At 38.0% G+C, this 21,893-nt stretch overlaps 1 protein-coding gene across 8 annotated transcripts in view; it reads right to left on the bottom strand.

The window, feature by feature from the left end:
* UTRN (utrophin) overlaps positions 1-21,893 on the bottom strand; it is a 556,454-nt gene that overhangs the window by 396,295 nt on the left and 138,266 nt on the right. For all 8 annotated transcript variants that reach the window (XM_013966586.2, XM_018053300.1, XM_018053301.1 and 5 more), the window contains 10 exons: positions 19,575-19,690; positions 18,486-18,646; positions 14,738-14,941; positions 13,152-13,333; positions 12,137-12,287; positions 10,523-10,642; positions 8,468-8,569; positions 4,874-4,981; positions 4,415-4,594; positions 2,331-2,500 (listed from right to left, as the gene is read on the bottom strand). In XM_013966586.2, coding sequence (XP_013822040.2) covers positions 2,331-2,500; positions 4,415-4,594; positions 4,874-4,981; positions 8,468-8,569; positions 10,523-10,642; positions 12,137-12,287; positions 13,152-13,333; positions 14,738-14,941; positions 18,486-18,646; positions 19,575-19,690 — 1,494 coding nt within the window. The remainder of the gene's footprint in view (positions 1-2,330; positions 2,501-4,414; positions 4,595-4,873; positions 4,982-8,467; positions 8,570-10,522; positions 10,643-12,136; positions 12,288-13,151; positions 13,334-14,737; positions 14,942-18,485; positions 18,647-19,574; positions 19,691-21,893) is intronic.

Genomic DNA, 21,893 nt, shown 5'->3' with positions numbered 1-21,893 from the left:
GTTAGCTAATATCTTCCAGAAAAGGTCTTTCTCCCTGATTGAAAAAAAAAATTTTTTTTCGTTTAGAAGACAAATAAGGAAAAACTTTCCTACCTGCATATAAAGCAGGTTATACAAAGTTGTCATGCCAAGTGCTACAGCAGCATCTTGGGACCATGAGAAGACACGTTTTGCCTTTTACCTTGCTAACATGCTGAGAACGGCAGAGACAAGGTGCCACGATGCTGACCCACACCATCCCACTAAAACTGCCCCACCTCTGGACTTTTTGCAACGTGAGATAGTCAATGACCTCATTATATAAGCCACTTTGGGCACAGTATTCTGTTTCTTGCAACAGAACTCACCCTATACAACATGGACATGTGTAAGATTGTATAGTTAGGCACCATGACACTGCAATTTATAATAAGAAATAAACATTTGTTTTTCAGCCTTGTTTCTAACACAGAGTTCCCAAACTCTTGGAATTTCCAAAGTGATAAGAGCAACAAAGGTGTCATTTGTCATGTTAGTGAGATGACTTTTGAATCCCATCTAAAAAGGTAGGCTGGTTGTTAGGAGACCCAACCTTGTAATTAGAAGGTTGGAACTTTTACTCTCACCTTGCCCCCCTGATCTCAAGGGAAGGGAGAGGGGCTGGAGGTTGAATCAATCGCCAAAGATCAATGATCTAATCAATCATGACTTTGTAATGCAGCCTCCCCAAAAAGCCACAAGGATAGGGATCAGAGAGCTTCCAGAAGGTGAGCACGTGGATGTTCAGGCAGACCAAGGCACCTGGAGAGGGCATGGGAGCCCACACCCTCTCCCCATGTCTTGCCCTGTGCAGCTCCTCAGTCTGGCTCTCCCTGAGTCGTATCCTTTTATAACAAACCAGTCATTTATTAAGCAAAATGTCTTCCTGAGTTCTGTAAACTACTCTACAAAGTTAACTGAAGCAGAGGAGGTGGTGTTAGAAATCTCTGAATTATAGCCAGTTGGTCAGAACTATAGGTAACAACCTAGATTTGTAACTGGCATCTGAAGTCCAAGGAAGAGGTGGTGGAACCCTCTAACCTGTGGCCAGTTGGTAAGAAGCATAGGTAACCTGGCATCTGATCTGGGATGTGGCAGGAGCAGGAAAAACCAGACCTGGAGGAATAAACCCCTAACCCATGAAGTCAGAATTGGTACCAGAACCTATTCATGCACCCTAGTCTTTCACAGCCTGCCCAGCTTCCAAATGCACGAAGTCAGCACTGGAGATACACACTGCCTGATACACGGACAGAATCTGGACACTCAAGAAATAAAAGGTCTACAGTAAGATCAACATCACAAGCATCTCCCTCATCTGCTGCCTTGGCTCCAGAAGTAAAAGTTCCACAGCTGCTGTTTGCAACTCAGAGGTCCAACTCATGGTCTTAAAAGGAGATGCTGTTAGGATGCAGGAATGCAGCCTTATTACCAAAACTAAAGTCAACAGGTAAAACTGCAACCCTGCTTTGTCTAACAAAAGCTAAATTGGGGAAATCATATTATTTTTATTCAGGCAAAAATAACTGCCCAGGTACCCAAGCACTGGAATTCTACCGTCAAAGGGCAAGAAAACTGCAGTATTCAAGGGCTGCTCTGAGACTATCTGTTCCAGGGCTGGTGAGCATGATCCCTGCCTGGCCCATAGGAAAGCGCTGCAGAAGCTCCAACACTAGTGAAAGCTCAGTGTATACCAGACTGACTGTCCCTCCCTAAAAGATCCTGAGTTTCTTTTGAATCAGAAAATGAAACAAATTTTACCAAAGATGGATCTTTGGTAACATGATCCATTAGTAAATTCCTTTACTAAGACAAAGGAATTAACAAGGAAAGAAAGAAGACATGAAGAGAGAAAGGGAAGGAAAAAAGAAAGATCTAAAGGAATTACTTCCCTGAATTAAGTATCTTTTAAAGGTAAGAAGAAGGAGGGTCACAAAGAATAAGGAGATAGATCTAAAGCAAAACTGTAGGAACTGTGACAGTGAAAGAAAGAATAAACAAAGGATTGTAGACAATTATATCCACCCACAGTAAACAATGGGAAAAAAAGAACTAAGGAAACGATATATTCTGTCCATGAAGGCTACAGGCACACAGTTCTCCCAATCGAACCAAAGATAAGTAAAATCCAGATGACTTAGATGCTTAACCAGTATAAAGTGGAATATTCAGAAGACACAGAGGTAGTGAGTGGTTCAGTAGTTGAATTTCCATTACAATAATTATGTTTAAATTTGCATATGATTAGCGATCAGTACAAAATAAGTACCGAGCACAAAATATTAATATATCATGTGCAAAATAGTTCTCACTTTTTTTTAGCTTCCAAATCCACAGGGATCTGTCTCTTCTTTGGGGGAGGAGGAGGAGGCAGCTCTTGCTTAGACCTTTTTGTAGTTACTTGTTCTCTTAGGCGAACCGTCTCTAAAAGATCCTTCTGAGGAATCTGGGACATTCCCAGCTTTGCAACAGCCTGAGTCACCTGAAATAAAAATCAACCAGGTTTAATGTTTCACAACAGCTTTACTGAAATATAATTCACAAGTCATAAAATTCTCCCTTGGAAAATATATGATCCTATGGTCATCAATATATTCAGAGTTGTGCAACCATGCCCACTTTCTAATTCCAGAATAGGCTTATCATTTCAAAAGGAAATCCCATACCAGTAACAGTCACTCCCATCCTTCTCTCCTTCTTGCCCCGAAAATGACTGATCTACTTCCTGTCTCCATGGATTTGCCTACTCTGGATATGTCATGTATTAATAGAATCAGTGCATTAACCTGTGACCAGCTACTTTTACTTAGCACAGTGTTTTCAGGGGTTCATCTCTGTCGATTCATATATTGGTACATTACTGTATTATTACTTTATATTCCCAGGTGGCACTGGTGGTAAGGAACCCGCCTGCCAGTGCAGGAGATGTAAGAGATGCAGGTTTGATCCCTGGGTCGGGAAGATCCCCTGGAGTAGGAAATGGCAACCCACTCCAGCATTCCTGCCTAAAGAATCCCACGGACAGAGCAGCCTAGAAGGCTACAGTCCACAGGGTCACAAAGGATGGGACATGACTGAAGTGACTTGGCACACAGCACACAATAATATTCCATTGTATGAATATACCACATTTTGTCCATCCATGTATCTATCGATGGATGTATGGGTTGTTTCACTTTTTGGCTGTTGTGGATTTTGCTGCTCTAAACATTCATGTATAAACCAAAGGATTATTTTTGATCAAGGTGTTAAGATATTTTTTAAATTTATAAGATTATTTAAGATGAAAAAATCTTTTTGGAGAAGGAAATGGCAACTCACTCCAGTATTCTTGCCTGGTAAATCCCATGGACAGAGGAGCCTGACGAGGTCACAACTGAGTGACTGAGCCCCAAGATCATGTCTAAGTGTTATCAGTTACTAATGGTCAAATGACTGGATATCAGAAGTTTTCTAAGGTCTGCTAAAATTCAGTTTCGAAAACTAAAGAAGATACATGTCAATTTTTTCAATTTCACCGTTAACCAGGTATAAAACAGCTTTTTAGTTTAACTACTACTTCCACCCTTATGGTAGATAGTGAAGACGAACTAAAAAGCCCCTTGATGAAAGTGAAAGTGGAGAGTGAAAAAGTTGGCTTAAAGCTCAACATTCAGAAAACGAAGATCATGGCATCCCGTCCCATCACTTCATGGCAAATAGATGGGGAAACAGTGGAAACAGGGTCAGACTTTATTTTTTGGAGCTCCAAAATCACTGCAGATGGTGATTGCAGCCATGAAATTAAAAGACGCTTACTCCTTGGAAGAAAAGTTATGACCAACCTAGATAGCATATTCAAAAGCAGAAACATTACTTTGCCAACAAAGGTCCGTCTAGTCAAGGCTATGGTTTTTCCTGTGGTCATGTATGGATGTGAAAGTTGGACTGTGAAGAAAGCTGAGTGCTGAAGAATTGACACTTTTGAACTGTGGTGTTGGAGAAGACTCTTGAGGGTCCCTTGGACTGCAAGGAGATCCAACCAATCCATTCTAAAGGAGATCAGCCCTGGGTGTTCTTTGGAAGGAATGATGCTAAAGCTGAAACTCCAATACTTTGGCCACCTCATGCAAAGAGTTGACTCATTGGAAAAGACTCTGATGCTGGGAGGGATTGGGGGCAGGAGGAGAAGGGGACGACAGAGGATGAGATGGCTGGATGGCATCACCGACTCAATGGATGTGAGTTTGAGTGAACTCTGGGAGTTGGTGATAGACATGGAGGCCTGGCATGCTGCGATTCATGGGGTCGCAAAGAGTCGGACACGACTGAGCGACTGAACTGAACTGAACTGAAAACATACCTGAATGTATAATTTCCACGTAATGGCACAAGGTATTACCCAAATCAAAGGTACCTGGTTGGAGGAATCTTCTAATCTCTGAACCAAGGAATCCCATCTCTGAGTCAGTTCTTCTGAGTCACTGTTGATCTTCTTGGATGTCTTAGGATTATCAAGTAATTGACCCACATCCTGGCCAATCTCACTCAGCTGATCCAATGCTTGGCGCTTCATTTCCATGTCTTCCTTCAAAATCTAGTATTTCAGATATTTATTAGATCACTGAATCACTTTAAACAGGAACTCATCTTCCTGTTCCCCAGTCAGAAAATGTAAACATGTATATTTTAGAGTAAAATTTACCTGCTTTAATTCCCTAAAGCTAAAACATAAGACTTCTGATTCTAGATGGTTATAAGGCAGCATTCTAGCATTAGTGAAATGAATTCATTCACTAAATTCTATTAACTATTGACATAAAACACTAAGATATCATAGGCTCACAAGAGAGGTGCTGACAACAACATCACTTACAGCCAGTCGTCGAACACTGACGCTTAGTTCCTTTTGGTCTTTAAAGTTGCTCGTCTGGACTTTATTTAAAGATTCTTCTTTTTCAGTTAACCATGCTTTCAACAAGCACTGCAAATAATACCAAAGTTAGAAATATATTTAGGGAATCATTTGGTAATTCAACTCAATCAAGTTCTAAAATCTCTCATTTTTATGTTACTAGAGGCTTTATCCACATCTGGGAGAAGGATTTCAAACCCCTAAGCCTGAGGCATAAAAAACTCAGAATATCTTTGCTTAAGATATAACCCTTCACAGATTTGCAACTGATCAACCTAAAATTAGCCTCAAACCTGGAAAACAAAACCTAATTCTCAGGGAGGCTGATAGCTCTAAAAAGCTAAATCCAACTATCCAAGTCTGCAAAAGAATCACTTTATAACTCTCTAGATGCAGAGGGAAGGTCAGAGATTTTCTTTTCTCAGTCCCTCTATTAGGGAGAAAAGAGAGAGAAGTCAAGTTACATGGCTTGTAAACTGCAGAGCCAGATCACAGACCCACACCCCAAAGCTGATGGATTTTCCAGGTATCTTTCAGCACAACCTCACTAATGCTCCAGATTCAACAGCAGTTATGATTAGAAAAGGAAGCCTGAGGCTACTCCAAAGTCAATATGAAAATCTTTAAACTTCATTGGCCAACAATGCATGTCTTTTAGACATAAGATATTTAGTAAAGAGATATATTTGAAGGAGGGATTAAAAAAAATGTCTGCCTTGATATAATTTTTCCCAAAATGTAGTATTTACCACAGAAACCTTCTTCTATAGATTGAGCGGGGAAATCCTTAGTTCTGGGTTTGGAATCAACTCTTTCTCAAGTTTGATTTATCAGTTTATTTAATAACCATTCTCTGCCTTTATATTTCACCCAGAAAAGGACAAATATTAAGAAAATAATGCAAATCTGAATTCTGTCCTCAGTGTAGTAAGAGTTATCACAAAAACACCTGCGGCACCAGATAGAAAATGCAGACACCACAGAGACTGCTTCTAGTTTTGAAACAGTGGGGGAGGGAGAGGGAGTTCATAAATGACTTCATGGTCCCTGATGGATATGTCACTGGCAAAGCCCACTGGGATACTGGGAAAAATAAGGTGGAATCTAGGTGACATGGTCTGACCTCTTCTGGGTTTAATCTAGCTTCACTGGCTTATAGGGGGCAGTGTGCAAAGCCCTCATACCTAACAGGATGGATTAGTGTTCCCAGAAGGGAGTTACTGTGCCCAACACCTCAGCTGGGCACCCTGTGTGCACAAGTGCTGTGTGGGATGCCTCAGTCCAAGATGGCGGTGACAGGTATAGAGAGGCTGCACGTGGCACTGTGATCCGCAGCCCAAGAGCTCTGCCCCTCCCACCAAGAGGAGCCCTCTAAGTCAGCCCCATCAATGACTGACTGCCAGGGAGAGTACTGACTACAGTGCAAGCTCACTCCTTTCCTTTCTTTCATCAAAGAATAAAATTCTCCTTTGCTTCTGAACTAGACAGTTTCATTCTATGGGCTCGAATATCACTAGGCAAGAGGGCCCTTGTAGGAGCCAGACTCAAAAAGAGTTGGTAACAGGTGGGGAGAACTTAAAGACAGATAGGCAAAAAGACATTTCAAGGCAGATGCCACACTTAAACAAAAACACAGAGACTAGAAGACTAGTCCACTCTTTCAAAAAAAAAAATGAAAACAGTACAAAACCCATAAGGACTCTACCATGGACCATGCACTGCGAATACAGCACTGAAAAGAAACAGCACTACTCTGCATTGAGAAGAAGCACTACTCTGCATTGAGAAGAAGCACTACTCTGCACTGAGAAGAAGCACTACTCTGCACTGAGAAGAAGCACTACTCTGCACTGAGAAGAAGCACTACTCTGCATTGAGAAGAAGCACTACTCTGCATTGAGAAGAAGCACTACTCTGCACTGAGAAGAAGCACTACTCTGCACTGAGAAGAAGCACTACTCTGCACTGAGAAGAAGCACTACTCTGCATTGAGAAGAAGCACTACTCTGCATTGAGAAGAAGCACTACTCTGTATGGCCACATGGCCGTGACAGTCTCAGAATGAGCTACAAAACGGGAATGCAGGATCTGAACACTGAGTACATGAAAGGACAGGGGACAGTTTGGAAAGGCAGGTTAAAGTCAATCACAGAATATCCCGCTGGCCACACTTGGCTCACGCTGGAGAAATTTTGAACTAATTCTCAGAGACCATTTCTAACTATCTTAAAGCCTCTGCAACTAAGTGAACAATAATCCCTTGAAAGACTGTTTAATTCAGGCACAGCTGATTGGTCTTATTCTCTGTAACAACAAATTATCAATTAAGTACCAACGCTGGCTTCATTTCTATATTTTAACAAGATTTCTCCTTCCATATCACTAACAGAAGGCCATTCAAAGGTCAGTTTTAAACCTAACATAATAAATGGCCAAAATCCTAGCCACTCTCTACTTTTAAATATTTGTAATTACCAAATTTTGATTCTTTCCGAATTTTAAATTAGTTTAATTCTTTAATGATTTTAAGAAGAGTAACACAATGGTTCCCTAGCAATCAGTCTCCTTATAATCATTAATGAAGTTAAATGTCAATTATTCTATGTGACTTTTTGGCCTGAAGAAAAGATAAGTAAATTTAAATCTTTGTAAAGCAAAATGTAAATATTTCAGAAATCAGAATCAGGTCTATCATGCAATTCTTAAGAGGAAAATTCTGGTCAAAGATTGAGGGCAGGTGGCAGTAACTTACAATTTACATGGGGACAAATTGTGCAACCTGTTTTTTAAGAGTTCTCTCTGCCACCATATTTAGTAAATCACAAAACAGCATACATTTGTTTTTATCCCATGAAAAGAATATAGCTGCTTTTTGTGGCTGGAAATAAAAGGCATTTAAAAGAATCACAGTGGACCCTGGGATGTGGGAACAGAGTATCTGTTTATTTTCTACACCACAACTCTTTGGCATTTCTAAGAAGAGTCTTGCTTATTTGTATTCTGTTTTGATGGTTGCTTTTCTGGAAGGATGGAGATGGGCAAAAGGCCACCAATCAGACTGAAAACTCTAAGTGGCAGCTTTGCACCAAAGGTTCATTTTCTATGTTAATCCTTGGTGAAAAAAATTAGCTACGTGTTCAGTCATCGGTGTAGCTAAATAATATTTTTCTTGTTAATTTCAGCAGTTATTCTGATTAAAAATCACAGGTTTAAAGTTCACAAAGTACTGAGTGGATTCATTTATCATTATGTACTGAGCACAAGCCATACACTAGGCTATATGGCTACAAGTTCAAATACATTATCCAACCCAAATGCAGTAAAAATTATGTCAAGTAAATCCTAAAACTAGCATATCTAAAAACTAATCTAACTGATGAACAAAGTCAAATTGTTATTACAATAGAGCTAATTTATAATGCAATCTCTATGAAGAAACTGCATAATGGACTGAAATCTGACTTTTAACATAATAAATAATTATTTATAAATTTTCCTTTTGAAGAAATATAAGTGGTTTATTCAAATGCAATAATTATGTATACAGCTTCATACCTGTTCTTCCAATAACTCCTGCCACAAAATGTTGATTTCCTGTAACCTAGTCCAACGTTCTTCAGTCCATCGGCACACAGCAGTCCAACGTTCACCGAGTTTCTGGAAAAGGAAAAACCGATCCTTTGTCAACAAAGCCTTAAGTGATAGTTATCACAATCCTTAAAGAAATTCTTGAAATCCATTGTTCTTTATTACAGAGTAGTAATTATGAAAAATATTATGAACGTTGCTTTAAATAATACAGATGAATTCTATAAAATTATAGATAAGACAAACTAATCTCCATAGAATTTAACTATTTCATATTACACAGTTAGAATATGGCACAACTTGAACTCTATCCTGTAACTTTTGACTCCAAACTCCAGCTCTTTTCTTTCATTGTGGCTGTTATATGAGAATTTAATATACCTTCAAAATACAGCAAACATATTTACTTTCAAGGCTTCCATTTTTTCAGGCTATAATTATCTTTAAGATAAAATTCAGTGCGTGGCTCATTTCTTAACCATTTTTACATGCCAAGACAATCTTCATCAGTAGTACCAAAAATTATGAAAAAAAAGTTTTTAACTTATAAAAACTGTTTTGATTTGTTCTGTTTATATTGCATGATATACAGAAAATTCCACCAAACAGCAACAGAATATTATAAGTATTAGCAAGATGAAATAAATAAATTTGATACATTTTTTAAAAAATCAATCTTCATGATGACTTTCCCAACTAATTACTTTATTACCACTTTATAAATAATGATTAACAAATTCTGTTTTATTTCTTCATTACTTACCTATGAGCAAGAATTATTTCATGCATTTTATCTTATTTCAATTTTTATTATCAAAATAGGCTTTGTATTGCACAAAAGTAGAGAATGTAGAGCCAGAAGACAGATCTCTCGTCTCCACATGAAAACTCATTGCCTATTTAAACCTCAGGGCCTCCACTCAACCACTATGGATATCCTCACTGTTAAACTGACAAGACATGAATGCCTACCTCTAAGATTACTGTAAAAACTAAATACTATCACACCAAAATCTCAAAACGACAGGCCAGTTTTAAATGTTGCAAAAGAAAGAGAATTCCATATGTTAATTTATAGTTACTAAAAATCATCAACTGGAAGTTACTGAAATCATCACCCGGCAACATTATATCAGGTAATCCAAGTTCAAATAAAATACAGCTGACCCTTGAACAATTGGGCGGGTCCACTCATACTTGGATTTTTTTCAATAAGTACATAGGAAAAAATTTTGAAGATTTGTGACAAAAATTTGAAATGAAGATGAACCACACAGCCTAGAAATATCAAAAAAAAAATAATAAGAAAAAGTTAAGCATTCAGGAATGCATAAAATATCTGTAGATATGTATATAACATACAAAATATGTGCTAATGGACTATTTGTTACCAGTACAGCTTCCAGTCAACAATAGGCTATTGCTAGTTAAGGTTTGGGGAAGTAAAAAGTTATACTAGGATTTTCAACTGCTTGAGAGGTCAGTGCCCCAAACCTCACGTGTTTAAGAGTCAACTGTAGCAAAAACTCTCTTTATAAAGACTTGTAAACATACACCACAGTCACTCAGCAAAAAGCAGCAAGTTGTCAGGGTTCCCAAAACTGATATTGACATTTACACTTTCTACTAAAGAAACGGGGATATTAAATCCTACATGACTGAAATTCTCAAACTTGACTTTTTTTTGCATACTCACTGGGCCCCACTCCCACGTGAGGCCCAGAAATATGCATTTGAAGAAATTCATCGAGTGATTCTGAGCAAGAAGTCCGTGGATCATTTGTTGGGATCAGTTCTTGAGCTTCAAAATCTTGTTCATACACTCAAAGGCTGAAATAAATGAATGATACCTTGGTTCTCCTATAACCTCCCATGCTGTGGAACCCCAGCTGGGAAGTACAACCTAAAGAAGATGGTTTTACTAACCTAAATAAACAGACTGAACATGAAGAATAGGAACAATGTGTGACTGGGGCTCAGGCCCCAGGTGCCTTAGCACTATCCTACTTTATAAGTCCTTACCTGTAACTGATCTTCCAAAATAGCTGTAGCACTCTCGCCGCTGTTTTCATCAACAATCACCACCATGTGAGTCAGGGAATTCACTTTCACTTGTTCAGCCTCAAGATCATTTTGCAAACTCTACAGAAAAAATTCAGATAAACCATTATGTCCACTCTTTCCATTTACATATTTAAAATCTACCCAGTTGTCAATAGCAATTAAGAACACTTAATGAGCCATCCTGTTTAAATTTCCAACCATTAGCCAAGTGTTCTCCTAAGGAACCAAACCCATTATACATCTTTACATTTCATTATGAACCAAAGCAATTTGAAAATGCAATGTCATAACAGACTGCAAATGTGATGTCATCACTTTTATTATTTTTATTCCAAGTTTTGGCTGAAAGAATAAGAGAAAAAGGGTCACATAATCAAGTTGGGTGCATACAGTAGGAATTAAGAATATAGAATCTTTACATCAAAAAAGTTCCAAATTTAAATACACAGAGTCAGAGATCATTTTATCTAGTACAACACTGTATAAAGCGACATAAGTCAAATGTGATTTGATAGTCAGAAGCTGTTCTGATTCATTACCCAGGAAAGCAACTGGGGTATACAGACAATTTTCTTCCCACCTCTTCCATGGGAGGAGAATGCCAGGTCACAAGACATATATTTAGGTATATAGGTAATTTATTCAAATACTACCAATAGTGCTGTCAAATGCCTTGAGTTTTTGTGTTTAATGTATCCTTAAAGCTTAATTTACCCATTTATCTAGTTATTTCATTGAGAAATAAAATTCTTCAAACACTTTGCAGAGAAGCTATTTTACTCTACCTTTCCTTGACTATGAAAAGTTACCTCCTAAATTTGTGACCTCCCTCATAGCTAAGTTGGTAAAGAATGTGCCTGCAATCTTCTGCCTGCAGGAGACCCCAGCTGGATTCCTGGGTTGGGAAGATCCCCTGGAGAAGGGATAGGCTACCCACTGCAGTATTCTTGAACTTCCCTTGTGGCTCAGCTGGCAAAGAATCCGTCCACAATGCAGGAGACCTGGGTTCGATCTCTGAGTTGAGAAGATCCCCTGGAGAAGGGAAAGGCTACCCACTCCAGTATTCTGGCCTGGAGAATTCCATGGGCTGTACAGTCCATGGGGTCGCAAAGTCGGACACAACTGAGCAACTTTCAGTTTTCAAACCACTCACAAATCTCGTGAATCCTCACCTAGGAAAAGAAGCAATAGCTTTCCTGGCAGGATTATGAACAGATCAATCTGAGGGTTTCCTTATTTTCCAACACGTTGCATTCATGCAATGGACTAGGGTTCTTAACCACTCATGAATGAAAAAAAAAAAAACAAAAAAAAACCTTGAGAATCTTATGAACACTATGTACTTTCATAACAAACCTCTACATACCTATATAAAATTTGACCTGTGCTTTCATCCCTGGCTCAGAAAACCCACATCCCTATGCACTCCACCCTGCAAGCTACTGAATACAAGAGCACACTGAAGGAGTGGCCCAACTCTGTGCTAACGATAGATGCCATCAGCCCCTGAGAATTCTAAGTGCTGCTTTTTCATATTTGATAAGGTATAAAAGAAATATGAGCCAGATTTACTTTATGATCTTCCAGCAGCTTTTGCAGGGATTTTAAGTCATCATCCAGGGGGCAAGTTTCCATCTTCTGAATGCGTTCTTCCGTGAGCGTTAACCAGGCAGACAGCTGCTGAAGCTGCTTCCTCTGGAGTTCCATGAGGACATCGTGCAACCTATCCAAGGGGAACAAAGCGTTATCCCCACTCCTTCTTCCCTTTGCAAAGGCAAACACACACTACAGGCATCAAGAAAATGGGGCAGGGAACACACTCTTGTCTAAACTTATAAAGCAACATTTAGTCTTTAAATATAGAAACCAGCAAAAAAAAAATTATTTTCTTCCTAAATGCAGTCAACTAAATGCACTCCAGAAATGCAAATAACAGCACCCTCTATTTGTATCAGAATCATTGTTTCTTTAATCAGGAATTCCTGCCTATTAAATAGGTGGAAATTACAGTGGAATAGTTTGCTCCTTAACATACAATACATGAAATAAAATGAACCGTACTCTTAAAAAAAGTCACAAAATGGAATTCTAGATAAATAAAACATAGCCCTATCTTCAGGTCAGAGTTGATGGTTAGACAGCTTTAATACTGCAAAGTCCACATAAAATGACTTTGCCCTTTTTTTGCTGATTTCTGTATGGCCACTTTTACCTTTTTATTTGGTTAACATATCAAAGGAGAAATAAAGATCATAAAAATTCCAGCAATGCTACATACAGAAAAGAGTCAAAATTTGACAAGGCAAGTTCTCTGGTTATCTTGTTCCCACAGACATGTAGACTTTTACTTGTGTTAAAGTGGGCAACAGGGACTTTCAGTGGTTAAGACTTCACCTTCTAATGCAGAAGGTAAGGGTTCGATCCCTGCTCAGGGAACTAAGATCCCACAAGCCTTGTGGACAAAAAAAACAGAACATAACAGCAGAAGCAATATTGTAACAAACTCAATAAAGACTTTTTAAAAATTTTTAAAGAAAACAACTAGGCCCCATCTTGCAGCAGTGTTCACTCCCGGGCTTCCACTCACCGGGACTGTCTGTCCATACTTTCGACTCTGAGCGCCTCCCATCTGGCATTCAGCAGGGACATTTGTTCCTGAATCTCAAACTCCTCTTCATCTGTCAGAGTTCCTTGTGTTATCAGTTGGTTTCCTGCCTGCAAGACGTTCCCCACGCTGCTCTGGTGAGCTGTCAGCTCCATCATGAAAGCCTGGGAAGGTACATCATTATGATCTATGAGCTGCTCATTGAAGAAAAGCAAATCTTAATAAATTGTTAATGCCCAAATATCAATGCTGTGGGGGGAAAAAAAAAGTAACCATGCAGACTTCAAATAAAGAAGACTTTGATCCATTTTTTTTTTAAGCTCTGAATATTGGAAATAAGCAGCTGACCTAAGGAAAAAGATAAGATCAAAGAGGACCATGTTACATCTGATAACACGAGCTATTTTATGTCAATGCTGATTATGCTACTGATAGATCATTAACATGGAACTATGAGAAGATATAATAAATAAAACACCATGCTTACCCAAAAGGACTTGCTTAAATAAAATGACCATTTGTATTATTTTCAAACCAAAATAGCAAATAAGATCTGTCAATTAACATAACACCAAAAAACTACTTAATCAAAAGAATTCTTTACATAATCCAATCACTACAATGCAATGTATTCCTGAAATAGCAGGAAATTTTCATTATATAAAAGTATACAAGAATACTGGATACAAGTTTGCTTAATCATATAACAAATAAAAATAACCACTTCCTAGGGAGCATTCAAAATTTAAAGACTTGATGTACTGATTAGCCATTTTATGTCTTAACTATAATAATACACTTCCAAAATGAGCAGTACTAAAGCGTTGATTTTTGTCAGTGGCTCCACTGAATCTACAAATTATGGTAAGATCAAAATCGAAAATTTAATTCTAATGTAGAGTTAATCACCCATGCCAATTTTATAATGAAGCCCTATTTAAAATCTTAGGTCCTCCAAAAAAAAAAAAAAGTGTAAAGCAGAGACATTACTTTGCCAACAAAGGTCCACCTAGTCAAAGTTATGGTTTTTCCAGTAGTTATGTATGAATGTGAGAGTTGGACTATAAAGAGAATTGAGTGCCGAAGAATTGATGTTTTTGAACTGTGGTGTTGGGGAGATCCAACCAATTCATCTTAAAGGAAATCAAATCAGTCCTGAACATTCATTAGAAGGACTGATGCTGAAGCTGAAGCTCCAATACCTTGGCCACCTGATGCGAAGAACTGACTCATTTGAAAAGACTCTGATGCTGGGAAAGATTGAAAGCAGGAGGAGAAAGGAACGAAAGAGGATGAGATGGTTGGATGGCATCACCAACTCAATGGCCATGAATTTGAGCAAGCTCCGGGAGTTGGTGATGGACATGGAGGCCTGGCATCCTGCAGTCCATGGGGTCGCAAAGAGTCAGACACGACTGAGCAACTGATCTGAACTGAAGTCCTCAAATAATGCCATGAAATTTCTGTGGAGCAGAATTCAGTAAACATTATACATCAGGGTGCATCTCCTGATTAAGACACAGGCACCAAGGCACATATATCCTGCTCATCAGCTACAGATGACTTACTTCATGGGTTGCAAACTGGTCTTTGACTTCTTCCACATCATCAGAAATGTCATCCTGCTCCTGAAAAGTGTCCTCGGCAGAAAGCAACCAGGTCAGCACTTCCTCCAGTGCTATCTGATAGCTGTCTAGATCCATATCAACCTCCGTGACAGTGCTGGGGGTTTCAGCTCGGGGACTCTCTTGCTCCTCCTCTGGTGCCGAGCTCTATAAAAACAAATCCAAGAAAATCCACAAGCATCGTGAAGACCAGAAGGTGTTCAACAAAGGCACACTGGATGGAGACCCAAGGTAAACACCACTGGGTCTTAAGGCATCCGTTGGATTCTCAGGAGCTGAGTGAGCAATGCTGTGAACTAGTCAGAAAGCATTTATTCATGCCAGGATGGCAAAGAGTACAAAAGCTGTATCACTCATGGATTCTATACTCAGACATACTCTAATATAGCTGTTGGTGTTGTTCAGTCGCTCAGTCCTGTCCAACTTTTTGAGACCCCATGGACTGTAGCACACTAGGCTTCCCTGTCCTTGACTATCTCCCAGAGTATATAGTTGGGAAGAGACAAATAACCCACATGAATCACTTCTGAACAAAAATAAAAAGGCTCTTAACAAAGTTATAAATTCCATGGGTCTAACAAGGGATGTTATTTGAATTCATCAAGGGATAGATCAGGACGTTTCACAGAGGATCTGGAACATGTTGGACCTTGAAAGGGTAGATGTCATTTAAAGAGAGCAATTAGAACTCTTGTTAAATTGCTTTTACTGAATAGCATTTTAGCATTGCATTTTAGACACTAAAAGACAGCCATACATATATACAGGCTACTGTACTGATGATATTTTTCTGAGGCAGTAGCCCTCTAGTTTACTAGCTGGTTTTTGTTTGTTTGTTTTTAAGAGCATGTGGAATAAGTTATTCCAAGCTCCTTCTAAGCAATGGAGTATTTTCTTATATACTTCAGAATTGTACAACCAAACTAACCACCTATCTCATTCACTAGTTCCCTTCCAGAGCAAAGTTCTTTAAAATTTGCCTACAGCCTGTCTCTACCTTTTCACCTCTCATCCACAATTTTCATGTATCTGAAACATACCAAAATGTATAGAAAACAACATAAGAAAAGCTCATGTATTTAACAACTGCTTTTGTTAACACTCCTTTTCATGCTGATCAGATTGGTCCTGATCACACACCTGGAAAGTATTTTGCCACTGTTACCAGTAACCTTCTCAATGACAAATCCATTCTTCAGCATCATCTTCAGGATGATCATGTAATGAACACAAAACCAGAACATGTTTTATAACCACAGTGCTAGAACAACATACATAAATCAGAACTGTTTAAAGCAAACTCAGAAGTCTGGTCACCTTCTGTTTCTGAAGGGCTCAGTGGCATTCTATACATCTGACCTGTCCCCACCCTCTCGAAGTTCTCCTTTCCCTGCTTAAATAACACTGCCTTGGTTTTTCTCCTAGTTCAAAAGCATTTGCCAACATGTAAGCAATGAAGCTCCTCAAAATTAAGTCCCAGGCCCTTTTTAAATTCTCTTTATGTACTTTGCCTGCAAGGCTTCACCCATTGCTATTAGATTTCAAGAACCTTCTATTAATATATCCTATTACCTTTATACTTCTCATCCCAAACTCCTATGTCCCAGCTTCCTTAACATTTCCACTTCAATTTTTCATAGGCATATCAAGCCTTGTCAATATTTAAACCCTTCACTTTTCCCCCCAAACCTCTCCGGGCTTCCCATTTCAGTAAATGGCTCCTCCGTGCACTTAACTAACTCCTCCAGGTAAACACCAGGGGGCCAGACATGGTTCCTCTTTTTCTTTCCCCTCCTACATTTAATATGGATAAGTAATTCCTACCTTCAAAATTTATCTCAAACCCATCCAGGTCTTTTGGTCCCATCTTCACAACTGTCATTTGATCTCAGGACTACAACAGCCTGATCACCAGTGTCTTCAGTTCCCTATTACTATCCAAACTTCTACCTGCACCATCCACTTCTCACAGAGCAGCTGGAATGATGTTTGGAAAATGCAATTATATCCTAAGACTTCTCTGCTTAAAATCTTTCACTGCTTCCTCAATGCTCTTAAGATACAATTGAAAATTCTTAACATAGTTTGTAAAAATACTGTGACAGCGAGAAACAGACTGAGTGTGTGTGTGTGTGTGTAGGGCCGGATTTCAAATAGGTTAATCAGGGAAGTCCTTTCTGAAAAAGTTCCATTGAAACTGGGGAAAGATGGGAAGCTTGCCATGCAAACAGTGGGTGGAGGAGCGTTTCATGGAGATCAGCCCACAGGTACAAGAATCTGGGGGAAGGAGAGAAGTCCACCACGACTGGAGTACACTGGCCTGAGATGAGTTGGGGCAGTGGGCTGGGCCTTGTAAACTACAAGAGGAGATGAGGTCTTTAACAAGTATGAGAAAGAAAGTAAGTAAAGTAAACACACCCCAAGATATTTTGAAGGAAGAATCCAAAGGGACCCAGTAAATGACATGCAGGAGCTAAAAACAGTGAATCAGTGAGCCCATAGGTGCAACACTGGATAATTAGGAGACAGATGATAGCAAAGAGAGAGAAGGAAAAATGAGTTAAGTTCTGGACCTAAAACTCTGAAACTGGAAAGCCAGCATAATCCTGGAGATCATTTAGTACCAAACCTCCATAACCTAATGAAGATATCTGAGAACTAGGAAACTTAGTGACCAGCTAAAGGTTATTAAGATAGGCACTAGGATCTATGAGGTGGAAAATGGAAGGCATTATCTAACTGCAAGTGTTCAGAAGGTATTCATTCAAATACAAGAGGAGATTTTCAGGAATGATTTACTGATCACCTAATGCTCTAAGCACATATCTGTAGAAAGAGAAAGAGAGGAAGGCGGGCTATTAGCATTCACTGAAAAGTAAAAGAAAGCAAGATAGGTCAAAGAGTAGATGATTACAACTTGACCATATCATATTTCTTTCGTAAACTTAATTCAGCTTCTAAGGCATTAATGAAAGCATGCAAATGAAGTGTTTAATATCAATATACTGCTCTTTTTTATTATTCAGTTATACATATACATGTATCTGGGCTTCCCTGGTAGCTCAGACAGTAAAAGAAGCCACCTGCAATGCAGGAAATCTGGGTTTAATCCCTAGGTTGGGAAGTCGCCCTGGAGAAGGGAATGGGAACCCACTCCAGTATTCTTGCCTGGAGAATCCGTGGACAAAGGAGCCTGGTGGGCTCCAGTCTATGGTGTCATAAAGAGTCAGACACGTCTGAGCGACTAACACATACACACACATATCTATAGTCTTTCTAAAATTCTTTTCCCAGTTAGATTGTTAGTGAATATTGAGCAGAGTTCCCTGTGCTAGACAGTAGGTTATCCATTTTAAATACAGCAGTGTGTACATGTCAATCCCAAACTCCCTAACACACTTGCTCTTAATCAAACAGCATGTTTATGCAAAAGCATAATTATCTTAGGCCCTAACTCCAGCCTTGCTATATGAAACATATTTTTTCCCTTTTAAAAAGTAAAATCACTAAAGTTGTGGTTTTCCATCACATGCACATGATGGAGACAGCATGCTAACTGATAAACTGAAGCTCTGATGCTGAGAAACCAAGATCTTCTCAGTCAAGAAAAAAATCCTCAGAATTCTCTTACCTATTACCTTACAAAAAACAATACGGCAAGTCAAATATATCAGCAAAAGTTTACCTGTACCTGTATGTTAATTTCTCCTTCTTCACATTCTTTCTTATATTTCCTTGGGAGTGTTTCTACCTCACGGATGGCATCTATAGTGACTTGCTGAGGTAGCACTTCAAACAAAGACGTTAAGTACATTATTATGGATTTCTTGTCAGGAAGCTGAACGGCAACATCTAATAGTAAAAGAAAATAAGAACCAGCTTAAATTAGATGTCCAAAGTATGTGAATTGCTCAATATTAGACATAAAATAACTGTCCTTAGTGCCCATAAACAATACTAGTATACTATCTTCGCAATACCACAGCTTGGTAACTTTCATATAATATATGAGACACAGGTAAAGATAATTACCTATGGATTTTTGTGCAATATCTTATTTCTCAAAAATCTTCTCTAAAAGTTTCCCCCACAGGCTAAAAGATAAGCTACCATTTAAGGTAATGTCACAGATTTCATTCATATTATGAAAATAAGTCTAGACTTCAGTCTTGCAACATTCGTAAGTAAAGTTTCCACATTGTATATAAGAAGCTCGTTCATACAAAAAACACATTTTATTTTATTTTATTTTTTTAATTTTAAAATCTTTAATTCTTACATGCGTTCCCAAACATGAACCCCCCTCCCACCTCCCTCCCCATAACATCTCTCTGGGTCATCCCCATGCACCAGCCCCAAGCATGCTGCATCCTGCGTCAGACATAGACTGGCGATTCAATTCTTACATGACAGTATACATGTTAGAATGTCATTCTCCCAAAAAACACATTTTAATGAAATGAACCAAACACTAAATTGTTTGTCTAAGAATTTTGTTTTCCTAAAACATTAAATCTTATGCTGGTATTTATTAACTATTCTTCTGTGATGTAATTAAATTTCCTCCTGAAGGATCCTAGAAATTGTTAAGCACAGAAGTATTATGTCTATAATACAAAGTCTTGTACCATATTTCAAAAGGAAAAACACTTCCTTAATTCTCACAATTCTTTCTACAAAGAGAGAACAACAACAAACAAACAAACAAAAATACTGCATTTCAAGTATTCAATAAAATTGTAAAGCAAAACCAAGGTTGAAATTAAACACTGAACAATACCTTCAGGATCTAATAGCTTTTCAATTCCCAAATAAGTTTGAGCCTTGCTGAAGGCATGTTCAAGTCTCTCAGTTGGGGACATTTTGACAACTCTATCCCAGCTGAAGAGATCAGGTCTGAAATTAGCATGCAAATAAAATTCAGTGATGATGAAATACATGGGGAAAAAGTTGTTACTGAAATCATATACATTTCAGTTTTTTACTTTTTTATTTGTGACTATAAATTTAAAAGTTTATCTTGTATATCCCAAAAGCTTGTCAAATATATAATACTTTATAAAATAATCTATAAATATGAAAATGACAGGTAAAACATTCTAAGATTTTTGTATTGGTTAAATATGCTGTTAAAATTCTGGAGTAGCCACTGAATGACTAGAAATGATATAATATTTTCCAAATAGTGAAAGAAAGAAAAAAAAGGAGGAAAAACCTACGAGAAGACAAGAAGAAAAAGTAAGAAAATGAGCTCAAAATAAATTTAAGAATGAACTTCTGTAAATACATCAGTTATCACAATAATGTTAATGGACTAAAATCTCTGATTAAAAGACCAAGATTAGCAGAATAGAAAATCCAGCTCTAATCACTTCACAGGATATTTCTAAGGCAAAAATCCCTAAGAGAATTTCCATCCACTCTGCTCCATAGAGCTATTGTTTAGTATTTCATTTCTATCGTGATTTTCTTTTAATCCCACAAATTGGACATTATTGTCACCCTGACTGCTTAAAAGTTGATCATTTTCTTTGTGCTCTATCTGCTCTTGCACCTTGGACCAACCTACCTTTCTGAGATTTGCCTCCATCACCCCACCCCCAGTTTCCTCTCTGACTCCATCTCCTGTTACACTCCTTACTCACACCCCTGCACCCAGGGACCTCCCGCATGCCAGGTAATTCCTCTCATCTTGCATGATAGATTTTTCTTCGGCAATATTTACCACTTCTATATGCCACACAACTTACATTTCCTTTTTTTTTTTTAATTGCCTGCTTCCCTCTATTTGAACATTAATTCCAAGAAGGAGGACTGGGATTTTTGCTTGCTTTTTATCTCTGTTCTACATCCTATGCCTAGCACTCAGAAGATACTCCATACATTTTTGTTCAGTCAAGCAATAGATAGAAAAATGTTTTAGCTACAATTCAAGTTTTCTGGCAGCATCTCTTAACCAACTAGAAACAGAGGACAACCTCCTTAAACTGATAAAGGAGATGAAGAAGACAGGGTTTTTTTTAATCAGATAAAAGGTATATGGAAAAAAAAAACTACAGCAAATTATAGCATTATGGTAAAACATTAAAGAACAAGGCATTCTGTCTCAGTACTACCAATTTAGATCAATATTATATTGAAGGACAAGGCACAAATAAAGGGGAAAGAGAAGAGGAGGGAAAGAAAGAGGAAGGGAGGGAAGGAGAGAAAAATTATTATAATTCATGAAAAAAACCTATAGTAACAAAATAAAACCTACAATAACAAATTTGAAATTTATCAGAATTTAATAAGCTTCTAGATATAAGCCATATAAACATCAACTGCATTTTTATATATCAGTAAAGAACATACAGGAAATAAAACTTGAGACAATAAATAATTTACAAGAGGGATAAAACACATAACAAATTTTGCCTTTCACAATTAAAGTCTTGCTGCATCTGGCATTTATTGGGGATATGGTGATGCAGGGATCCAATTCATGCGTTTTCACTTATTCCATACCATCTATTACTCTGCAGCATCGGCTCAGTTGTAGATCAGAATGGAGCTCTTTCTGAGCTATTTATTCCCTTAGGTTGAACCACATGAAACTGCCATTCTTACGTGTCAAAAACAGTCAAACATTGGCAATTTCTTATGCTTTAGCTTATTATTACATTGTACTTTATTGGTAGTGCTATATAGTCTCAATTAACATAGCTTCATAATTAGTCTTGCTTTCTGTTTGGAAAGTACTTTAGCCTGTCTCTTCTTCAAGAGTGAAGTGGCTCCTTTTGATTCCTTGGTCTTTTATTATAGAATCAGACTCTGATCACAAGTTTCATGAAAAGAAAAATCATTTATCTATTTTTAAGTGGGATTGCACTCAATTTATAGTTTTTTCTTTTAGCAGAAGGCTGAAAAGTATCACAATTCTTTGTGTATATCATTGGTGTAGTGGGGAATGAGTGGGCTTGAACTATGTGAATTATTTTACATTTTTTAACTTACAAATATGTACAAGAAATCATGGGTTTTGTACACTGTGGCATTTAAGTCCTATGGAAACAAAATGTGATGGGTGGTTTTTTTTTTCTATGATATTTCTTTTTTT

The sequence above is a fragment of the Capra hircus genome, chromosome 9, assembly GCF_001704415.2.
Source record: "Capra hircus breed San Clemente chromosome 9, ASM170441v1, whole genome shotgun sequence".
Taxonomy (NCBI): Eukaryota; Metazoa; Chordata; class Mammalia; order Artiodactyla; family Bovidae; genus Capra; species Capra hircus.
The sequence above is the reverse complement of the archived record's forward strand: the minus strand, read 5'-3'. Positions and strand labels throughout refer to the sequence as shown.